At 43.9% G+C, this 23,730-nt stretch overlaps 1 protein-coding gene across 10 annotated transcripts in view; it reads right to left on the bottom strand.

Moving 5' to 3' along the window:
- ARAP3 (ArfGAP with RhoGAP domain, ankyrin repeat and PH domain 3) overlaps window positions 1-23,730 on the bottom strand; it is a 680,145-nt gene that overhangs the window by 258,872 nt on the left and 397,543 nt on the right. For all 10 annotated transcript variants that reach the window (XM_078653517.1, XM_078653514.1, XM_078653516.1 and 7 more), the window contains one exon: window positions 3,566-3,729. In XM_078653517.1, the coding sequence (XP_078509643.1) occupies window positions 3,566-3,729 (164 nt within the window). The remainder of the gene's footprint in view (window positions 1-3,565; window positions 3,730-23,730) is intronic.

Genomic DNA, 23,730 nt, shown 5'->3' on the forward strand with positions numbered 1-23,730 from the left:
TCAGAATCTCTGCTAAGTTGTTGGCTTCAGTTTTGACTGTGGGCAAAAAAGTTTGAGGAGATCATCTCCTTTCCTATCTAAGTGGGCATCATTCTGAGGGACAGTCCATTTCTACAGCCAGGGAGATTTCGAGCCCACTCGCCTGCAGCAAGTTCAAATAGTCGGTGCACCAGAGTAAGGAAGTAGCAGAAGGTAGGTTGCATTGTTGCTATGGTCTGTATCATGTTGGATGATATCTGGCATCTGAATTGAGTCACAGTTTGATCCAAATAGGTCAAGCACAGTCTGCAATTAGACTTGTCAAGAAGTATCCATCTGCTCTACCCTGTATATTTGTTTCTCGGTTATGAGCTGGGCTTCCCTCCTGGACCTCTGAAATATTGGTTTCGTCTTAGTTATGGGGTGTTCTATAGGAGGTTGCAGCGAGGGTACCTGTTGTCTGTGTAGGTACCATTGATGCCACAGGAATGTCAACTGGTGAAGGACTTGACCAAGGAATCGGTTCCAAGAAGCCTTCAAGTGGTGCTGGAGGTGTTCAGAGGTATTGAGGGGATAAACCGCACTGAGGGAGGACCCCTGGTAGTAGCATGAATGGTATCCTGAAAAGAACCCCAAAAGGTCCCATGGAGCCAGATGGGACTGTGCTATGCCTAAGTAGTTCCAGAATAGCATGCAGGAAGAAAGATTGCTTGACATCCAAAACCCAAGGTAAGCCTGATGAGGCACTGTTGCGGGTCCACTGGTAGATGCTCCCCATACGGAGTGATCTCTATTAACTCTGCTTTTGAAGACAGATCTGCAGGAGGCAGACGGCGTCCAGGGGGCTTAACTCTCAAACATGTGCTGCATTGTAGTGATGGCACCCTCCAAGAGGGATAAGACAAGGGTGTGTTATAGCTCCCACCCCTTTTTTCCCTTTATGTGAATGGGACTGACAGGAAGCTTCAGAAGCTAGATGCTGATGTACCAAAACGTGGACCTCGACCCACCCCAGTGCGCAAGCTGACAACGCGGTGTTAAGGTCTAGAACTGCAGACGGTCTTCAAAAACTGAGCAATGGTTTTGTTGCATTTATGGAGCACAAATATCTTACACTAAATCTGTCCAAGACTATGATGAATGGAAGAGGCAGAAACAAAAAGTAATCATATTTTGTCAGAAATCATCAATTATTAGAAGTAAGGGATTTTTTCTAATCTGGGTGTACTTATATCAAGCTCTGGCTTCTAGAACTCCCAATTATAATTAGCAAAATCAAGACTTCCTAGATCCACCGAAGCCTTGTTGTGGTTTGCATGTAAAATTGGCAATAAACCTATTTGTGAAATGCTGCAACTCTACAGGAGTAAATGAATTCCAGCAGCCAACTATGGAGCAATTCTCAGGTGGCGAGGGGGCACAACACTTTGCAAACTCAGGAAAATTCCTTTATGGTTAGGCTCCTTGCTGTACCACGTACCATACCTACACTCATCACCCATACGGAATTAAGTATAACCTTTATGGAGGATATAATTGATTTGAGTGTGATAACTGGTCGATACAATATATGGAGTAAACCAGGCAAGAAATTCTCAAGAGAGGTAGTCAACGACTGACTCGCTCTAGAGCATTGTAATAAAATCCTTTGTCTGGTTTATGTTAATAGGCTAAATACGGAAATTAGTGTGAATCTAAAGATTAAGAACCCAGAGACTACATTACAGTTTGGTTAGCTAGACCAAAAGCCATCTTTACCCATGAGCGTGCAACTGTAGAAAAAAATTCAAGAATGGCAGAAAGTCTCAGGAAGTTAATACTTGGAAGAGCCCATACAATCCAGGCTGCAGGGTTATCTTGTGATGGGAACAGATGTTCAGTACAGATTATACCTTACCAGGCTCTGATTAGGTATTGCACATCGGCTTGTAACAATTGCATAATAGAGATGTATCGTCTAATAGACTGCCTAGATGCCTGTGTGACTGACCGTCAGTACAATACTCAGTGTACTTGATATTATTTTTCTGGATTCTACAGTGTAATTAGGAAAAATAATTTACGTCCTGTTTTAATATCAAAGATTTTATAAGGCATCAGGAAGCCTATATGTTTTTATGTAGCCTTGAGACTGACTATATTTGCCATGCTGTTTCCCTTTTTATTAGAGGAGCAATAATAGAAAGGAAACCCCTCTTTGTATGACAAACTGGTGTACGAATATAATTAGTAGTGTCAGTATTTATCATGCTTTATCTCTTTTTTTATACATATTTGACATTATAGTGTGTTTTATAGTGTAAATATTTTTGTTTTTATCACGTTTTTTCATCTTGGATTTTATCTATGAGTTCAGAAATGTTGACAAATGTATTTAATTATGTATGCTTTCATGATAATCAAAACATAAAATCGAATAAAGCTGATTTTGACTGAATTTTTCTTCAATTTGACTGTGTTGTCTTTTTTCTTTAGAAGACTTGGACGAAGAAGAGGAGTTAGACTATTATCTGGACTTGGGGGCATGAAGGGCATCAAATACATCGTGCTTCGGAGGCGGGTGCAGAACAGCTTGGCGTTGTCCTCCTTGATGGCCTTTGGATTCATACTACAAACTAGATCACAGAAATTCAATTCATCCTTTGAGCCCAACCACAACAAGTAAACCTCATGCGGTTCAGTGATCCACATTTGCCTATCACAACCTTGACAAGGCTTGAAACCTGACATTTTAGAGGGTGACATCCCTAAGATTTTCTCTCAGTGGAACATTGAAATACGAAGAGAGAGAGCTCTGGACCCTCATCAAAGGACGCAGAATAAAGTTACTGATGTCGATGCGCTGGGCTAGACGCTTTTTAGCTCCAGTGATGCCAAAGTTTTGCATCTGATGCCGAGATGCAAAACCCTCTACCAGTACCGAAGAACTATGAAACATTCCAGATCTGGTCTGGTGCCTGCAAATATTCAACAGGTGAGGAATCACCAGGTAGAAATATCAATTTAAATCCACTGTTTAACTGCCAGCCAGAGTTTCTCAAAGTCCCAGTTAAAACATCTTTGAAATTAGTCATAAGGTGGGGCCATGCCACCTCTCAACCAAATATCAGCAGAACGTGCTACTTTTGCTTTACTACAAAAGCCGAAGACATTTCTCATTCTAGATTTACATGCAAAGGTTTGAAAATGAGACGTGAGGCCCATTAGTTTCTGCCTAAGCATTTGGGGCTTCAACTGCATTCTTGAACTTCAAGGTGCCACATTGCCAAGCTTGGCAGCAGAATAATATAGTGAAGCAGTGTGCTACACAGAAGATTTATTCAAATAAAGAATAATAATCCACTATTTCTTAGAAATCTATTGGTACAGTCCCAACATTATTTATCTCCTGATATCAGATAAAAACTTCAATTAAAGGGACCAGATGGAAGACAGGAAGATCTGTTAAAGAAAGGAAAGTCAGGTTGAGTCATCAACAAGACAAAAGAACAAGCACACAGAACATATAAAAGATATACAGAATTAAATTTGGGTAAACTTTCTGGTCTACCAATGAAACATGCCAGGTCGTTTCACAAGGACATACCATACTGGGTGATGAAGGCAATGCAGCTGTCAACAATGATTGGGATATCATTCCTGCTCAGCTGCTGGTCTCGCAAGAAATTCCCTCGACCACCAGCTGCTGCCTGTATGTCAGAACACCATGCCAAAAAGTCCAGGCGTGTGACTCCCTGGAGGTACAAAGTCCTGGAGGTAGAAAGTCAAAATAATCAATTGAAGTTGAGTTGTAACTCTAGTGGTAAAAGTGAAGAGACACCCACAATGTATTGTGTACCTCTTGCACTTTAAGAGAGTGCAAGCAAATCGTCTTATTGTAAAAAGTTAGATTGAGCAGACCTGCTCCATTCATGACTACTGGTGATGCAAAACAGCAAAAAATACAATCAGCAATGAATTGCTTCAAGTTTCACATTGTAAACAGAACAAGGATTAAGGACATGTATTTTGAACTGTAGTCTTAAAAAAGTTCATACACAACAATGTTCATATTTAAAGATATTTGTTTTGATCGTATGTATATAATAAAAGGCAAAGAAATAAGAGTGTTAGGGCCTCAAAATTCCCCTTTCCCAATGTATAGCCTTGATCTATTATACAACTATCTGTATATGATTGGTGTATGTGCGTGTCTCTGGTGAACATGGGTAGGGCCCTCACTCCCAGTAGTTTCTAAGCATACATAAAGAGAATTCAACCACCATTAGGTTAAAGCGAACAACAACAGTGTCAGGTATGAAAGAGTATTACAGCTGTGGAAAGCACATTAAGTAATTTTTAAACTGATGAGGAAACATAATCCAATAATCTAGTTTCAGGGTTTTTAGTCCTGTGAATTGTTGGACTGTCAACCACAAGACCCTAAACCCTGGAATTGGAAAAAAAGCAATCTCAGTACGGAACAACTGTATTGTGTTTTCGTTCTTAATTAAACATTTCTTTCCACAACTGTAACACTCTATCATATTTCATAGTATTGAAGTTCTTCTTAACTTTCTGGTGGTTGCATCTTACATATGTATATAATAAAAGGCAAAAGGCAGGAACCTATCTTAGTATGAATATCGTTTATAATAACGGTCCAAACAATAAATAATCGAACAATACTTCGGTAGTTCGCTGTGAACAAAACAGTGTAAATACTTCAGTCAAGTAATAAAGTGTAAGTCCAGGAAAACTTTATGTTTTTTAAGATATCAATTGGCTCTTCTTTAGAAGTACCAATTTCCAGCAAAATAACAAACATAATCCATATCCATCTAAGAACCTTCATACATAGACAGTTAGCTCAGACACATATACTATTATTCCATTGAATACTGTGGGAGAAAGCAGAAATTGATTTTTAATATATGTAATATTGATTTTATGGCATGACACGGAGGCTAATATTATGCAAATTCTCCTTTATTGCCACAGCTCAGCAGTAACAATGAAGAGAACATAGAACTTGTGAACATTCTAGAAAGGTATATAGCTCATGAACACACAGCCATCATCCTTCTTTGTTGCTGCTGCTCATACAGGTAAGTACCTCCCTTCACTCGTGCTTACTGATTTGTGTGCATGTTTGTTTTTAAGCACTTATGCGACGTGTATGGGTCCACTTGACCCTATCATGCGCCCTTTTATTTATATTTTTGTTATTATAATGCTATTTGTCATTCTTTTATTGTTATTATAATGCTATTTGTCATTCTTATCATGCCTTTTACGTATATTCTGCTGTCTGCATGTGCGCATTGTATTATTTAATCCCAATTTGACTTTGGAAGAGATACTACGGCCTTCTGCCTCCGGGACATGTTATCTGCACGTTTCATGCCCCCTTTCTCTAATCGCGTCTTTCGAAACGCGAGCACGCTTTAGCCTTTTTTTATGCTGGATTTATAATACGGGCCCGGCGCACGGCCCGTATCATCTTCCCTCAATGCCCCTGATGCGTTTACCTCACCCTCTGACCTGGAATCCATTTCTCTCCCCTCCGCAGCGTCTTACCGATCGCGCTGCGGAGGGACGGCCTAAAAGGAAAAGCCCTTAGCAACCGCGCGCACGCAGCGTGCGCTGTTTACTAAACTACCGGCAAGTGTCAGTTACAGTTATTTCTCTTGGTGACTGACGATCGTTGATAGGATATTTTTTATTCGGTCTTTGGATATCTACAACGCTGCATTTAGTAGACCAATATATTAGCAAAGTTTAGACAACATCGATCTACTCAGCACAGATTAGATAAAAAAAAAAAAGGGGAAAACCCCATTAACCATAGGATCGATTTAAGGTAGGATTAGCACATAAATTGAGTCATACTAACCCTGAATTGAATTAATACTACAAGATATTTTTTAAAAGTGCTCCTGCCTTATCATGTCTTCTAGCCCTGACCCCACACTCAAAGGCAAACTAGAACTAATGGTTTCTAAAGCCATGGAGAAAGCCATGATCTCTTTTAATGAGAATATTAATAAAAAATGTAATGACCCCATCAACAAAAATTTTGAAATGCTTACAAGAGCATGGCCCTCTACTAGCAGTGCTACCACTCACCCCTTAAACCTTAAGGAAGGGGCAGTTAAGGCCCCAATGGAAAGAGCCGCCGGGGATCAAGCTAATCTCTCCGCAAAAAAACACAAGGTGTCATCTAAATCGGCTCTATCTCGCCATCAGGGCGGAGACCAGAATGGCGCCTCGGGCACCACAGAAGGACAAGAATTGAGTCCAGATTCTCCTATACGTATTGATAGCGACGAAGGGAACGATGCAGAGATTGACCTCTCTTGCTCTTCCCCCTTTGATTCGGACGTTGAGCCAGGAGAGGTTGATTCATTAGAGAATTCAGAGGGGACGGCCAGAGCTTCGGGCTCCATAATGTGCATCACCGATCCCTTTGGTGATTATATGTTTGACCCATTATTAATTAAACACCCCCTTTCTCCAGAATGGCTACCGTCTCAGCACTTCGCGGACTACGTGGGCTTTTGGCTAAGGAGAGAAATCCCGAAGGAAGTGAGATCAAGGTTGAGATCCGAATGTCCTCGCCCATCCCTTCCGGATAAGATCACCTTCACCCCCGAATTGGACCCTAAGGTGGTTGCATTCATAGCTAAGGGTGCAAAGGACCCAAGGAAGGGCATAGACAAAGGACTTAGGTCATGTCAAGCCCATCTCCTTGATATTGTTGGCCCCCTGACAAAAATATTTGATTTGGCAGAGAATGCTTATGTGGGAGGAATCCCCGTTGACCCCAAAGAACTACGCAAATGGGTTCAAAGATCCATCTGCCTTCTTGGCAATGCTAATACCGACCTGTCCAATGAACGTAGGAAGGGGATACTACTTAAAATAGACCCTAATCTTATAGAGTTAGCCAATAAAGAAACAGGACCAAACTCTCAAGGACTCCTCTTTGGAGAGGAGTTCATACGCGATATGGCCAGGATGTCGGTGCTTTTAGCTCGTTTCAGAAGTCCCAACGTGAAATTAAAAAGGTCTTCCAAGATAGAATTTTTGGACGGGCCGGGAGAATGCGGGGTCGATTCCCCGGCCGAGGACAATCGTCTTCAAGACCCTATTTTGGACGTGGAAACAGATACCAACAATCTTCATTCTACAGAAACCAGACCTTTTACCCTCAGAGACAACGCGGCAGAGGAAGAGTCTCACGTGGAGATAGGAGAAGCAAGACTTTTTCCACAGGTAAGTGCGGTGGGAGACCATTTAGATACCCCTATAAAGGTGAGTGGCAGACTAGCCCTTTTCTCTGGCAACTGGAATTTGATCACGCAGGATCCTTGGGTATTACAAACCGTAGGAGGTTACAAAATAGACTTTTTGGGGATTCCCTTTCAACTAAAACCTCCCCGAGAGATATTTTTCTCTCAAGACCAAAAGAAACTCGTTTCTCAAGAGGTTCAAGACCTCCTTGCCAAAGGGGCTATAAGACAAGGTTCTCAGAGAGGCTTCATAAGCAATATTTTCTTAGTAGAAAAGAAAGACAAGACTCAAAGACCAGTGATAAACTTAAAAAGCTTAAATGGATGGGTGTCTTACCACCATTTCAAAATGGAGGGAACACACCTACTGGACCTAAAAGACGCCTATCTGACCATCCCTATTTGGCCCCCTCACAGGAAGTTCCTACAATTTACCTGGAAGGGAAAACTCTGGGAGTTTTCCAGCCTCCCTTTCGGCCTGTCCTCAGCCCCTTGGTGTTTCACCAAAGTGCTACACCCAGTGGTGGCTTGGTTAAGGGAACGCGGTGTGAGACTTATAATCTACCTGGACGACATCCTTATCATGGCCCAGACCAAGTCGACCATTTCTCGTCACACAGATCTTACCATCTGACTCCTAGAACATCTGGGATTTGTCATAAATACAAAGAAATTTTGCATTGTTCCTTCACAGGAGACCCAGTTCCTGGGTTTCATGGTAAACACGCTATCAGGAGAATTAAAATTACCAAAGGAAAAGATGAAGAAACTCAGGAAAGAGTTAAAAAAGATTCTCTCTCTAGACTCATTCCCCTTACGACTTTTATCAAGAATCTTGGGTCTCCTTTCTTCGACCATTCAAGCGATCTTCCCCGGCCCTCTTCATTATAGGGCTCTTCAGAGACTCAAAACGAAGACTTTGAAGGCATCACAATCCTATACTCAGATGACCAGCCTGGATGTAGAGTCGAGGGAAGAACTTTCTTGGTGGCTGAAGAATGCGGAAGCCTGGAATGGCAAAGCAATCTTCGGCGAATCCCCAGACATGATAATAGAGTCGGACGCGAGTCTAGAAGGTTGGGGGGCAGCTTGCGCCAACCTGTCGACAGGAGGGCGATGGACACGCGAGGAGAAGAGGCTGAACATCAACTGTCTGGAACTTTTAGCTGGTTCCTTTGCAATTCGAAGCTTTACACAGGAAACTATGAAATGTTCTATAATGCTGCGCATGGACAATGTCTCTGCGGTGAGATACGATAACAAACTAGGAGGGCCGCATTCGAAGGGTCTGACAGAAATAGCAAAGTTTTTCTGGGACTATTGCCTGAACAAGGGACTGTCAGTCACAGCAGAACACATCCCTGGTTTGAACAATTGTGTGGCAGACTGGTTCTCCAGAAATTTCAGGTATTCCAGCAATTGGAAACTGAAGAGAAAGATTTTTTTGAGCATTCAAGATCAATGAGGCCCCTTCGGGACAGACCTCTTTGCAGACAGGTTAAACATCCAGTTAACGAATTATTTCAGCTGGAGGCCGAACCCTTAGGCATCTGGAGTGGATGCCTTCCTCCAGAATTGGCAAAACTAAAACCATATGCCTTCCCGCCATTTGTAATGCTCCCGCGCCTCCTCTTACATGCTCGCAGATACCTACCTTCAGAGTATGATAGTAGTAGCCCCCCTCTGGAGGTCTCAAGCATGGTTCCCACTCATCTTGGAGATGACAAGAGACTTCCCAATACTGATTCTGTCTTTCAACCTTTTTCCTGGGCCCTCAGGGCGAATCTCACCCCCTCCTAGAGCAAGGAATCTTGGTAATGACGGCCTGGAAGATTTCAGGTGACAATGGCAAATCCCTGGCCTTTCGCACAATGCTTTCCGACTCATATCTGAATCCTGGGCTCCTGGGACAAGAAAGGCATATCGATTGGCATGGAACAAATGGGTTCGCTGGTGTCTTCAACGACATCATGATCCCGTTTCAGTTGATTTAGTTCAAGTGGTTAATTTCCTTTCAGAGCTTTTCGCTTCTGACCTCAGTTATAGAACCGTTAATGTTTATAGGTCGGCGATAGCTGCAGGCCATTCCTTAGTCGATGGTGTTTCTGTTGGTCAAAGTCTCTTAACCAAAAAAATTAGGAGAAGCATGCGTGTTCTCAACCCTCCAACTCCTAAATATTCAGCCCTCTGGGATGTGAGAAACATTATATCTTATCTCTTCATGGGGGGAGAACGATGTCCTTTCCCTCAAACGTATTTCTTATAAAATTACTGTTTTGCTTCGTTTAGTCTCATTCAGACGAACTTCAGATGTTAAAGCATTAGACGTTTCGAACAGGGCCTTTCAACCTGAGGGAGTTTGTTTTTATCTTAAAAAAAGGACTAAAACTATGTCTTCTTCTATCTTCTATCCTTTCTTTCCTGAGAATGAAAGATTGTGTGTTGTTAAATGTATTAAGGAATATGAAAGAAGGACTGTCAACTTGAGAGGCTCTGAGACACAACTCCTGATCTCCCATAGATCTCCTTATAAACCAGTTTCCTCTCCTACTCTCGCAAGATGGGTGAAAGAAGTGATGAGTGAATATGGTGTTGACACTTAGAGGTGCTTCAGCTTCTAAAGCTTTTATGCTTGTGGAGGGCTCCAAGATATTTTAAGAGCAGCAGATTGGTCTCATGAAACTATGTTTAAAAAATGTTATTTCAGACTTATTAATAATGTGATTGATAATGTTCTCAATTCACTTTGAACTTGCATAATGTTGGCCTCCGTGTCATGCCATAAAATTTAGATTTTTCACAGCCTGCTGGGCAGAAAATCTGGATTTTATTAAAGACACGGAGGCTAATATTATCCCTCCACTATTCACCCCTCCCATGGGGTTATATTTTTAACATCTATATTACTTCTTCTTTCAGACTAAGGAATTTCATCTCCTGTTTTACGAAGATAAAGATGTTACATTGGCGTCTCTCTTCAAGTTGGAATTTTACTTGATCTATTTCGCAGCATTGGACAAAGAAGGATGATGGATGTGTGTTCATGAGCTATATACCTTTCTAGAATGTTCACAAGTTCTATGATCTCTTCATTGTTACTGCTGAGCTGTGGCAATAAAGGAGAATTTGCATAATATTAGCCTCCGTGTCTTTAATAAAATCCAGATTTTCTGCCCAGCAGGCTGTGAAAAATAGGTTTAAAAGAAAACCCGGGAGACTTCCAACATGCTTATCAGTGACCACAGAGCATGGATCCAAATTCATACCGGAAAATGTGTGTGCTAAAGGGCAAGAGGCACATGAGCTTTATTATTTGTCATCATACAATAAAGTACATTTTTTAACCCCTCCTTGAAAATGTGCCATACTTAGAATAGTCTGAAAAGCCAGCAGAGGTTTGTCCTCTTAAGAGGCTTTATCCATCATTGGTATGTTAGTTTGGAGAAACAGAATCCATCAGAACCACTCAGACTCTCACTAAAGGGTCTGTATAGAAAACATAAAATGCTGAGAACTCAAACCATAACATGTTTTTATGGCAAATATGCCCCTACCCCCACTTTGGGGCATATTTCTAGTAGCTATAAGCCACTTTTTCAATTGAATTTAGAGGGCTCCCAACCTGAGATTCCAATGGTTCCTATACTCTACATTCCAATTTATCGTTTGTGGGGTTTCTTTTGGAAAATGCAGTCTCCTTTATTTGAATCCATAAATAATTACATGGTGTTCAATTTAGTTATTAGCAACATTATAATCAAATGCACACATTATAATCAAGTTTACAGGTTATATAATATAGGATAAAAAATGCTAATGCCACAAATGCAGTAGAACAATGCAGTACTGTATGACATGACATGGTTGCCCTCATTTTTTGACTGGTATTTGATGCAACTTTGACTGAAGTGCACTGAGATCCTGCTGACCAGGTCCCAATTGGCTTTGTTCTTTTCCACAAACAAGGTAATTGTGAAATTGTTCCACAATTGGCAAGACCTTTAGCACCATGGCAAGTCCTTAGTAAATAGTGCCACTGGTACCTAGGGAATGGGTACTAAAGAGGGTCCCTAAGGCATGCAGCATGTATTGTGCCACCCTAAGAGACCCACCACCAATCTCATGCAGCCTGCCATAGAAGACTGTATGAAACGGTGCAGAGAAAAGTGAAAACACTACATGGTACCCACCCAATGCGCCATGTCTCCAGACACTGCATGAAATATATGTAAGTCACCCCTACAGCAGGCCTTACACAGACCTAAGGCAGGGTGTATTATAGTACATGTGAGGACATATTTGCATGAGCAGATATACCCCTGTGCTGTTTAGTTCAATTGCTAGATAGTACAAATGAACAGGGAAGCCATCTTGGGTGCATGTACTGGGTACTGGTCATTACGAGTTCCCCAGTTACATAATTGCTTCACTGAAACCTATGGTGTTTGGTATCAAACACCTTCTCTTAATAAATCCATACTGATGCTAGTAGTGGATTTATTAAAACATGCACCCAGAGGGCACCTTAGAGTGCCCCTTCAAAATCTCCCAATGTCTAGTGTACTGGCTGACTTGTGTACATCAGCCTGCCATCACAGACAGGTTTCTGACCCCCTGCAGGTGAGAGCCCACACACTCAGAGGTCAGAAAAAATGCCTGCTCCGGCTGGAGGTATTGTCACCGCCTCCAAGCAGGATGGCTAGTAATCAGCATATCAAGGCAGCAGGTTTCAAAGCCTTCTGCCACCTTTGATATGCGACCCCAACTTCCCACAAACAGGGGAAATGCCAAACCTGTCCAGTGCCCATTTGGCACAAGGACAGGCGGGTAAATTAGCTTGCCAGAAGGCGTGTTCACTGTGAGGCTACCTGAAGTGAAACCAAAAAGTAAAATTCTGCTATCTTTTTTTGGTGTGAAATTTGATACACTTGGTCAGGGTTATGTCCACTCCCCCAGGGAGTGGTCATATAGGCTGTGTAGGCACCCCGAAGGTAAGTAGCCCATTGGCTACTACTATCTTACGCTCTCTTTAACAAGTATTTAGGTAGCACCCCTGACAGCAGGAACTCAACTGATACAAAAAGAAGAGAACAAAGAAGAGGGAAGAAAGCAAGTACTGAGGACCAGCTGCAGACTTTTTGGCGCCAAACCGTACCTGTACCTGTGCCAACAATTGTGACAAACTGACTGGTCCTGCCATTGTGCATCTGCCAAGAACTCCAGTGAGCTGCCAGCACTTTGCAAATTGCCAGCAATCTCCTTTTGAGTAGAGGAGCTTCTCCCCTGTAGCCAGTGCTTAATTTGTAAAAAGAAAGTAAGTGCCAGGGCCCTAGTCAGAGAGCCACCCCAGCTTGCACCACCCATTGCCTTTGCTCCCAATGACAGTACTTGCACATCTATAAGACATCACACTGCTAGAAGTGTGGAAATTCAGACTGTTTAAGGCCCCCAAAGCTATAAGAATGGCTTAGGAGGCAGGTATTAGTTGTTTTAATGACTATTTGCTTAATAAACAACCGTTGTTGTCATCTCTATATTACACAAACAGAGCCACCATGTGGTAGCTGTTATAAGTCCCAGTGAAGTGACGTGCCGAGCACTGGAAACCACTGGCTCAAATTAAGCACTGCCTGTATCGCAGGCACCAAATTGCAAAGTCCAGACTACTGTTTCTCCGATGCAGCAGCTGCCCAGGAAGAGGTCTCCATACTCCAAAAGGTCAGATCCGTCTCCCTATCAAGTGAGAAGAAGGACCAACTGGAGCCGTACAGCACCAATACCCGAGGTACTGTACCCCATGCAGCAACACCGAGAACCGTGAGGGGCCGAGATGCCCAAACCTAGCCGGCCTAACCACTCTGCACTCGAGTGCCCCAGCCCGAGTCCCCAAGTACCGACTATGCTTCCTTGCTCCGACGGCCCTCACGAACCGAGCATCCCCGTTGGGAACTCCCGGACTTGTCCGCAAGTCCCCCTTTGCAACCTGTTTCTAGGATACCACCCGCCACCCCTCCTTTGGTGTAGCGCGCAAACTACCAACCCGACCAGCACCTCTGCACCTGGATGATCCAGGGTAGGTGAAGACTAACTGCTGGTGGTTCCTGGACCTTAACCCCCTACGACTTTAACTCCTGAATGGGACCCCCCGGAAACCTATTGCAAGCAACGGTATGCAGTATATTACTTTTTTCCCATAGGAAAGCATTGCCACGTAGACACGCATTTAGGTGAATATTTTAATTACCTGTAAAAATCAATATCTTGAAAAGTACTTACTTGATCACAAAGTTGTTGGTGTTGAATATTATATAAAAAATATTTTTCTAATTTGGTCTCGGGTTTATTCTTGAGTGTGTGTCTCATTTACTGCCTCTATGAATACAACAAATGCTTAGCACTTCCCTCCGTTAAGCCTAAACTGCTCGCCCACACTACTACAAAAGAGAGCATTGGGGTTTGTTACTTGTGTTATGGTAGACCAATAAGGGTTGCCTGGACTCTGTGCACAGTGTACCTTGTTTAGGTGCACTATATAAAGAGCCAGCTTCCTACAAGTACCATATCCAGACGTTGAGACCCGGAAGTAGATATGGATTGGTGCATGTTAGTGAAAAAAATGTTTATGAAAGCAGAGGTTGTCTTAAGTAGTGAAATAAAATTTGGCAACCATGGCAAACCTATAGTTGACTGGGTCTATCAGTGTAAATGACAAAGATTGTGTGATAGAGGAGGGAAGGTAGGTCCAGTAAGGTATCAAATTGCCCTAGTGTATTCCCTATCATTGTAATGCTGCTGATGGCCCTTTACCATGTGCCTCTATTGTGGTAAACTGTTTGTAACCAATAGAAAGAAGTTTAAAAAATGTAGTAACGCAAAACAAACATAGAAACTTGGGAGAGGGAGGAACCATGACAACCAAATTACATTCTGCATCTATAGATTTGATGATGAGGAGAAACATTACAAAAATAGAAACATCTTAATTAGTCTCACTGATTGTCAATTTTACTACAAGAACAAGCATTTGCAATGCAATAGGTCTCACATTTATGCGAGTTTGAGCTATTGACATTACAAATAATAATGACTTTTTTGTTGTTTTTGTTTCAAAAACATAAATGAAAGGCATTGTTATTTACAATGCCAATAGCTGAAACTCTCGTAACTGCAAAACCTATTGCATTGCAAATGCTTTTTTTCCCTGTCCCCTCTGTTGTCCGTGTTGCCCTCCCCCAACACGCCCTCCCTTGTTCCATGTTGCCCTCTGCCCCATCAGCAATAAAAGAAACAGGGTATGACGTGACCAGTGCTAGCCACATCATAGCAATTTTTTTTTACTTCCACCCATGCTGCTCAACAGCTGCACAGCTGTATAACATTGTTAAATGATATTGACAAATCCAGTAGCTCTCTTGGGGATAACTAATTGTCTTTGCCAAGGCTTGTTTTTCTACTCACATGATGAATTTTTTTAAATCTAATTTCGTTAAAATAAAGAAATGTGTGTCAACCGGTAGATCTCCATGGTGCACAGGTGTTTGTTTTTTTCTATGTAAGACTCAGGATCAGGTGTAAGGTTTCGACCACTTCTAATTGTAGTGCTACTTAAGGTGGCTGTCAGTGACGATAGACAGTTCATTACTTTTGTCTGAATACAGATATTCATACCTATAGTTTGTGCACCTTGTCAGCATCTTTGAATGTGTCCTGGTTTGCTTTATAGTTCTGCCTCTCGCAGGTTCCATTTATGTGTCTGTTAGTCGTGGGACTAGTGTTTGCAGTGTTGTTCTGTTATGGGGTATTTTTGTTTAGCACTTCTGTTTCCCCAAGACTGCTTCACAGCAAGGACTATAGACAGACCTGGGATATATACCATCAACCTGGTGGTTGGGAGTGGCAGATCCATGACAGGTATGCTTTTGAGCGGAGGTCAGGGATCGCCCCTTGTGTCATGGGTGCAGGTAGTTTAATCTGTATGATCTTGGTAGAATGAAACTTACACCTGAGCGCTGTGTAAATCAAGCATGCAACCAGTAATTGTAAATGACCTGTTTGTACCAACAACAAAAAACTAGGCCTGTCATGTTGAGCACTTGGTTTGAGTTGGACGGAATCGAGACGGTGCGCCTCCTCTAAAGGGGAGACTGAGTGAGCTGCTTCTCTGATACTCTCTCAGCCTCCACATTTCGTTCCTTCTCTGCCCTTCTCTCTCCCTGTTCCTTCTTTCTGCCTTTCACACTTGCTCTCTCTTTCTAATTTAACTTTTTTAGGGTCGCTATCGCATCCTTTCCCTCCGCCAGTGCTTTAAATGGAAAAAAATAAGTGCAAGCACTCACCAAGTTGAGATGTGGGCTAGGAGGCGGGGTTAGGGGTGGGCAGGGATATGGGGGCAGAGCTATGGGGCGGGGCTACGGATAGTGCTAAGGGACCGGGGCAGAGGCACGCGTTTAATTTGATTGAGATTTAATTTGTATGCAGATAATACACACTGCAGACAACACTCACTCATGCAAGAACACACAGAGGGACATAGAAGCACTCGTGCATGCAGATAGGGTGGTAAGTTCATGTGCACCAACAATAAACTGTGCTAAAAGCAACAATTACCTGGAGCGAGCGGATGAACGTGGAGGGCTGGCCATTAATTAAAATCATTGATTAAACCTCGTGACCAAATGCAACTCTTCATTTAAGATTTTGTTTCATTGGCGCTTTATGTTAGAAATTGTTTCAAAGGCACTAAGAAAAAAGTTCACTAACATTTATTTTATAATGTCATAAATATTTAACTTTTAATTGAATGTAAACCCTTTCTTAAATTGTTTCCACTATAATAGCGGCTTGGGACTCACAAGCATTGGGAAAGTGCGATAGAAATCAAACATACATAACACAATATCACTAACTTTCTTGTTCAATTACATTTTAAAGGAACGGTATGTATATTATGGATGTATGACATTACAACGCATGCATTTACATCGCATGCCTTTACAACGTAAGTATTACAACGCAGTCCATTACAATGCATAGTGCTTTGGGGTGCTGGAGAGTGAATAGTTTAATTTACTATTCCAACTCCAGTCCCCGTGGACACTAGGGAAGGTTATTGGATAGTAAATTAACCTATTCCCTATCCTAGAGCGCCCCCCAGAGCAATGCGTTGTAATAGTTTGCGTTGTAAAAGTTGCGTTGTAAAGGTAGTGCGTTGTAAAAGTTTCGTTGTAAAGGCTGTTCACCGTATATTATTTGTCCTTTTTAGGGTTCGCCTCGTCGAAAGCTGCCGCGCAGCTTTTCGGCACAGGCGAAAACTTTTGTTTAGAGTATGTGAGTGTAGTCCAGCCCCTCTGTTCCATTGGCTAGCTCCATAAATGGAGGCTAGCCATTGGAACAGAGATCTGTCCGTCAAAGCCGGAGCAGATTCGTGGGCGTTCCTGACACTTTTAGGCTTTTGCCTACGTCATGCGGCTGTGTTTTTTTTTTTTTTGGGGAGGTTTTTCTTTGGTCATTCCGCCGAAAGAAGTCGTCCTTGGTGAGTGCTTTCCCCCGCTCCCCCTCCCGCTGTCCGTGTCCCCGTTGCCGACCCCCCCCTCCCGCTGTCCATGTGTGCCCGTTCTCGCCCCCCCGCTGTCCGTGTGCCCGTTACCGACCCCACCTCCCGCTGTCCGTGTGTGCCCGTTCCCGCCCCCCCTCCCGCTGTCCGTGTGCCCGTTACCGACCCCCCTCCCGCTGTCCGTGTGTGCCCGTTCCCGCCCCCCCTCCCGCTGTCCGTGTGCCCGTTACCGACCCCCCCTCCCGCTGTCCGTGTGTGCCCGTTCCCGCCCCCCGCCCCCCCTGTCCGTGTGCCCGTTCCCGTTTTATTCTATTACCCTTCGAAGGTTTGGGGAGAGATTGCCTCTCAAGCCGCATAGGTAAGTGGAAAAGCAGCGTGGATCCTTCTCCAAAGTGTAGAATAAAAACAACCAGTTTCTTTTCGAATTGCTTAAATCTTGAGGCTCAAAGTGTTCGGACAGTCCATGTGCGAGGAGTTAGGACAATACAGTTTACCACGAACACAAATTCATACAGGGTCACTGAGGGCTGGTTTTCCAGGCGTGTCCGAACGACAGGGAAAAGTGTCTGTTTTATAGCAGCTGTTTGTGAAATTATTCCAAATAAATAAAACCGGCCATTTATAGATAGGCCTGGAATTACTGTATCTTCTAACAGAGATCTTATCGCCGCTGACCTCTGTCTAAATGTTCTCAAAAGGCAACCAGGCAATCAGCTGCCGTCAATGTGGCATAGAGACGCCTGCCCCCTCAGAACAGTGGGTAATTCCCACCGTGGCCTCTTATTTTTTCGGATCCCTTCACAAATTGCTTTTCAGCGGCAAGAAATATTTTTACAAGAGAAAATGCAACGCGCATTGATATTTCTGTATTTTGCATTTAGATGACTGAAGAGCGGACTTGCTTAACGCCTCGATTTCCTAATGCGCTTCCAATGCCGCCTACGCCGTGCACCGTGTATGAAACGAATGAAGCGGATTTACCTTCTGGGAGGAAAAAGGCAGACTTGGGTGCGGACTGTAGTGTGCGCATTCCGCAAATAATGGGAAATGGAAAGTTATGTTAACACAGAAGCCTACTGCATTCAAGCTTTTAGATACTTTTGTGTGATTCACTGTTGTGGCTCATAAAATAGCCCATCTTCCTCATCCCCTCGTTTCCATTGTCCACTCCCATTGGATGCTTCCGCCGCGGCTGTAGAATTAAGACTCTTTTCAATGGCGCTGGGGGTGCACTAAATTCATGCACGCTGCACATTTCTCATGCATACTGTACAGTGGCATGGCCAGGGTCGGATTGGGAATGAAAATCGGCCCGGGCACACAAGAAAAAATCGGCCCCCATTTGCAAAATGCCTTTCCTCAAATCACTGCTTCAGCGTAATTGCATTAAAAGGGAGGGTGGGCTTACAAACATGCACGCATTCGTTTACACTAGTGAAACACACCTGAAAACAAGTGAGGCCACTTCTACTCAGGCCCCCTGCCCCCACTCAGCATGTGTACCCAGCGAGACAAAGGGAGTGATACCTCTTCCTGTTGCTAATCCGGGGGTGGGGGACCAGCGGTGTTGGTGGCGAGGGGGGGGGGTGATAATGAGCGCCCATCTGCCTGCAGAAAGGCCACTCAGCCACCCACTGGGCTGCTGGCTGTATTCCGAAAGTAGTGACACCGCCCAAATCGGCCCCAGACTGCTCAAGAAAGCAGCCCCCAGCAGGAACTCGGACACCGGCCCCTCGGGCATTGCCCGAGTGCCCGCGTTACCAATCCGAGGCTGGGCATGGCATAATCTAAAAGACAGGGAGTTCACTGCCTACTAGCTTTATAAATATTACATTTTACTTTTCATTGCTAGTGGGTTAGAATACATTTCGGGGACATATTCGCGGGACTAGGTTGAATATTTGCTTTGGATGGAGAAAGCGCCCACGCCCACCAGCCTCCTTGCTGGATTTACATACGTATCTGCTGCAGTTTATGAAAGTTGCATGTTTTCCCATGGTTCCTTGGGAAAGCATCGCGTGCCCTTTTTTCTCTGCTAAATTGTCTTTTTACTGGTTCCGTTTTTTTTCTTCAGCTTATGAGTTACAGTATGGATGTTTGTGCCGCCTCTCTGTTCCATTGGCTATCTCCATAAATGGAGGATAGCCATTGGAACAGAGATCTGTCCGTCATGGCCGGACCAGATTCGTGGGCGTTCCCGACAGTTTTTCGCATTTTGCCCACGTCATGCGGCTGTGGGCGTGTTTTTTTTTGGGGGGGGAGGTTTTTTTTGGTCATTCCGCCGAAAGCCGCCGGAAGAAGTCGTCCTTGGTGAGTGCTTGCTGTCCTGTCTTCCCCCGCCCTCCCCTCCCGCTGTCCGTGTGCCCGTTACCGACCCCCCTCCTGCTGTCCATGTGTGCCCGTTCCCACCCCCCCCTCCCGCTGTCCGTGTCTCCGGCATTGTAAATACTTGTTTCATTTTTTTGCTCTTTTACGTGTTTTTTTATTTTCACGTTTCTTCTTATTGCCCTTAACACTTTGTTAGGTTCTTTCACGATTTCATTTGTTTCTTTTGTGCACGGAGTACGGCTAATGATTATTATGTACCTGTTTTAATTGCACGTTCATTCACTACATCTTCGATGTACATTTGTTTAGCAGTCTATTGTTTTTTCTTTATAACATTGTGCTTTCACACACATGTCATTTACATTTACCGAGTTTACTGGCTCACCCTTATTTTGAAAACTTTATTGACAATTGTATGTTTTCCGGCGCATCTAATCACGCCGCTTTCTATGTTTACCTTTTCGTACGGACACTACCCTTTCTCTACGTCTTTAATTGGGGCTTTAAACGGAGCATACACATAACACTTGGCGTCTTCCGACCTCGCCAGTACATGGTTCGGTCTTTACCTTTGAACACGGGGCTTCCCTTTCTACGTAGTTGGTAAGTGTTACTCGTTGAGGTTGACATCATGTTTAGTGTTTAACCACGTTTTTTGGTAAGCTATGTAATGTTTACACCCCAATATACTTGCTACAAGTAGTTCTTTACTTTCGATGCACACCTGAGGCTACCACAGCAGAACCGTTACTCACGTGCCCTCTTTGCATGAGTGGTTAATCGAGTCTCTTATACTCCTCACTACTTGTTTTAACCGCTCTTACACATGCACCTTTCATATTTAAAGTGCGTCCACGTTTTCTTGCACGTTTAGTATTGTAAATGTAATGTAAATGTAAATGTACAGGAATTTATATAGCGCAAATCACCAAGCGGTTTCTAAGCGCTTGCTTAGGGAACCCGTCCTGGTATTCCCCTGTGAGATAACCCCGGCAGGGTATCCGCAAGGTGAAAGCCAGGCATCCCGCCGCGAGGGGCCGTTGTGGAGATTAAGCAAGCTATTGCCCAGAGTCGCAGAGTGTGAACCCGTGAATCGAGTAGGCACCGGAGCGAGAATTGTCGAGTCCATGGACATTTTAGGACTCAAGACCCCGCCGAGCCGGGAATTGAACCCTGGTCCCGGGCTGACCTCTGCTTCCAGGTCTGCCTCCTCTAACCAGTGGCCTGTTCCCATGATGCACTGGGCCAGGGACAGACTAATTTGCATATAGCCAGGTTCTGAGCTGGGATGGGGCAGTGAGCTAAATAACGGTGATGGATCAAGCCCTGATCTTTGGACTGGGTAAGAGTGGTCTGCTTAATTCAGACACTCTGTTCATCACCACCCCCTTTTCTGAATCGTTTTTGGCCACTATAGGTGTGGCAGGGTATACTCAGACATGAGTCCCTTGCTCACTGCTCCATCAGGATTCAAGCAAGCCGGGCCGACGACGCCTGAAATGGCAGAAACCGGTCCCCGGAAGCTTGTCTCCTTTCTGGTGAAGAATTGGCTTGGTAGTTTGGTCTGCCCTGTTCCCATGATGCACTGGGCCAGGGACAGACTAATTTGCATATAGCCAGGTTCTGAGCTGGGATGGGGCAGTGAGCTAAATAACGGTGATGGATCAAGCCCTGATCTTTGGACTGGGTAAGAGTGGTCTGCTTAATTCAGACACTCTGTTCATCACCACCCCCTTTTCTGAATCGTTTTTGGCCACTATAGGTGTGGCAGGGTATACTCAGACATGAGTACCTTGCTCACTGCTCCATCAGGATTCAAGCAAGCCGGGCCGACGACGCCTGAAATGGCAGAAAAGGTCCCCGGAAGCTTGTCTCCTTTCTGGTGAAGAATTGGCTTGGTAGTTTGGTCTGCTCTGTTCCCATGATGCACTGGGCCAGGGACAGACTAATTTGCATATAGCCAGGTTATGAGCTGGGATGGGGCAGTGAGCTAAATAACGGTGATGGATCAAGCCCTGATCTTTGGACTGGGTAAGAGTGGTCTGCTTAATTCAGACACTCTGTTCATCACCACCCCCTTTTCTGAATCGTTTTTGGCCACTATATGTGTGGCAGGGTATACTCAGACATGAGTCTCTTGCTCACTGCTCCATCAGGATTCAAGCAAGCCGGGCCGACGACGCCTGAAATGGCAGAAACCGGTCCCCGGAAGCTTGACTCCTTTCTGGTGAAGAATTGGCTTGGTAGTTTGGTCTGCCCTGTTCCCATGATGCACTGGGCCAGGGACAGACTAATTTGCATATAGCCAGGTTCTGAGCTGGGATGGGGCAGTGAGCTAAATAACGGTGATGGATCAAGCCCTGATCTTTGGACTGGGTAAGAGTGGTCTGCTTAATTCAGACACTCTGTTCATCACCACCCCCTTTTCTGAATCGTTTTTGGCCACTATAGGTGTGGCAGGGTATACTCAGACATGAGTCCCTTGCTCACTGCTCCATCAGGATTCAAGCAAGCCGGGCCGACGACGTCTGAAATGGCAGAAACCGGTCCCCGGAAGCTTGTCTCCTTTCTGGTGAAGAATTGGCTTGGTAGTTTGGTCTGCCCTGTTCCCATGATGCACTGGGCCAGGGACAGACTAATTTGCATATAGCCAGGTTCTGAGCTGGGATGGGGCAGTGAGCTAAATAACGGTGATGGATCAAGCCCTGATCTTTGGACTGGGTAAGAGTGGTCTGCTTAATTCAGACACTCTGTTCATCACCACCCCCTTTTCTGAATCCTCTAACCAGTGAGCCACACTTACTTTAGTATTACTAAGTATTACTTAGTATTCGTCACATGTCCTTCTTCTGCTTTTCCTTTCACAATCTTCAATGCTCTGACGCAGGAAGTTGGCTACGCAAAGAGTTGGACATGCGAGTTAAATGGACCCCGGTGTGTACTTCTCTGCTTTTATTTTTTAATCGCGGGCTGCCTACGTTTGAAGTCAGTGTTATATTTGTGTGTCTCGTTTTGTGCGTTTTCTCTTCACCTGCGTATATTTCTACGCACGTGTTTCTCTTTCCGTTTGTATTTCTGTATGCTTGGGTGTATATGCATCTGTGTGGTAAGGTGTCCATGCCAGTATTTATTTTTTATGTTTTGTGTTTGGTGTGTTTCTCTGAGTTTGTGTGGGTTGGCGTGTACATATTGCTGCTTTTTTTCATTTACGCACTGAGGGTCGAAGGGTATATATGTAATAATATATTTCAGTGCGCTCAAAGTGGATTGGAAAAAATACATACAAAGTGTAATATTTGTGTGTGTGTGCGCGAGGGTGGAATGGGTAATCACACTAATTATAATATGTATGTGGGCGGGGGTGGAATGGGTAGTCACATAAGTGTACTATGTGTTTGTGTGGTAGTCACACAGATGTACTATGTGTGTGTGGGCGGGGTGGAATGGGTAGTTACACAAAGTGTAAATGTGTGTGAGTGGGGCTCTGTTGGTGTGTGTGGGTCTGTGTGTGTGTGTGGGTCTGTGTGTTTTTGTGTGGCATTTGGCAGAGATTAAACTATTGGCATTGTAAATGACAATGCCATTTATTTATCTGTTTTCAAAACCAACACATAAATACAAATTTTGTCATTTACAATGCCAATAGCTCACACTTTTCAAAAGGCGAAACCATTGCATTGTAAATGCTTGTTATAAGTTACCCTCTGACAAGGTAAGTACGGCTGCAGTGTGCTTATCAGTAGGGAGAGGGGCGAGATGCAAATTGGGCCTTTCATCTGTCCCCCACCAAGTCTTTTACGCCTTGCAATGGGTTGATGGGAGCTCGACTGCAGGGGGCACACTAAGAAATGTAGAAATAACAAGCATTTACAATGCAATAGGTCTCGCATTATTAAAGTTTGAGCTTTTGGCATTGTAAATGACAGTGCCTTTTATTCATTTGTTTTTAAAACCTGCAATTGGTGCATAAACACGCACTTTAAAAGTATGGTCCTTGCTTACGATGAGCAAGGCTGGCAGTAAAAGAGACTGCCAACCTTGCGTCTCATAAGCATGGACTATAAGTACAAAGAGCTTGTTTACGCACTGATGCAAATGAATAAAAGGCATTGTCATTTACAATGCCATTAGCTCAAACTTTAATAATGCGAGACATATTGTATTGTAAATTCTTGTTGTTGATCTGTTGTGATGTGACTGTTTCTGTAGGAGGGTACAGGAAATTAATGAGAGGTCTCTAGGACCCTCCAGCATATGAAGTGCAAACAAATGTAAACCTGGTGTACTGGTTGATTGTGTGATGTCATGATCACCAATATAATTTCTGCAAGCTTCTCAATATAATTTTGGCAGCTGTTGTCCTTTGCATTGTGTATTACTGCTTGATGAACCCATGGTTTTCAAGAATGTTCATTAGCTTGAACGCGTTTATTGACTGTTATGCCAGTGCAAGCACTTGGAGCTAGAATTTTAATTCCAGTGTCTGAATACTCTCACGGATGAAAAGCTGTGCTCTACAAATAACGTTTGGTTGATTTCCCACCAAACTAGTATTGCTAAACCTCCCCAAATGGCTGCCTCAGATTGTTTGTTTCT

The sequence above is a fragment of the Lissotriton helveticus genome, chromosome 7 (assembly GCF_964261635.1).
Source record: "Lissotriton helveticus chromosome 7, aLisHel1.1, whole genome shotgun sequence".
NCBI lineage: Eukaryota > Metazoa > Chordata > Amphibia > Caudata > Salamandridae > Lissotriton > Lissotriton helveticus.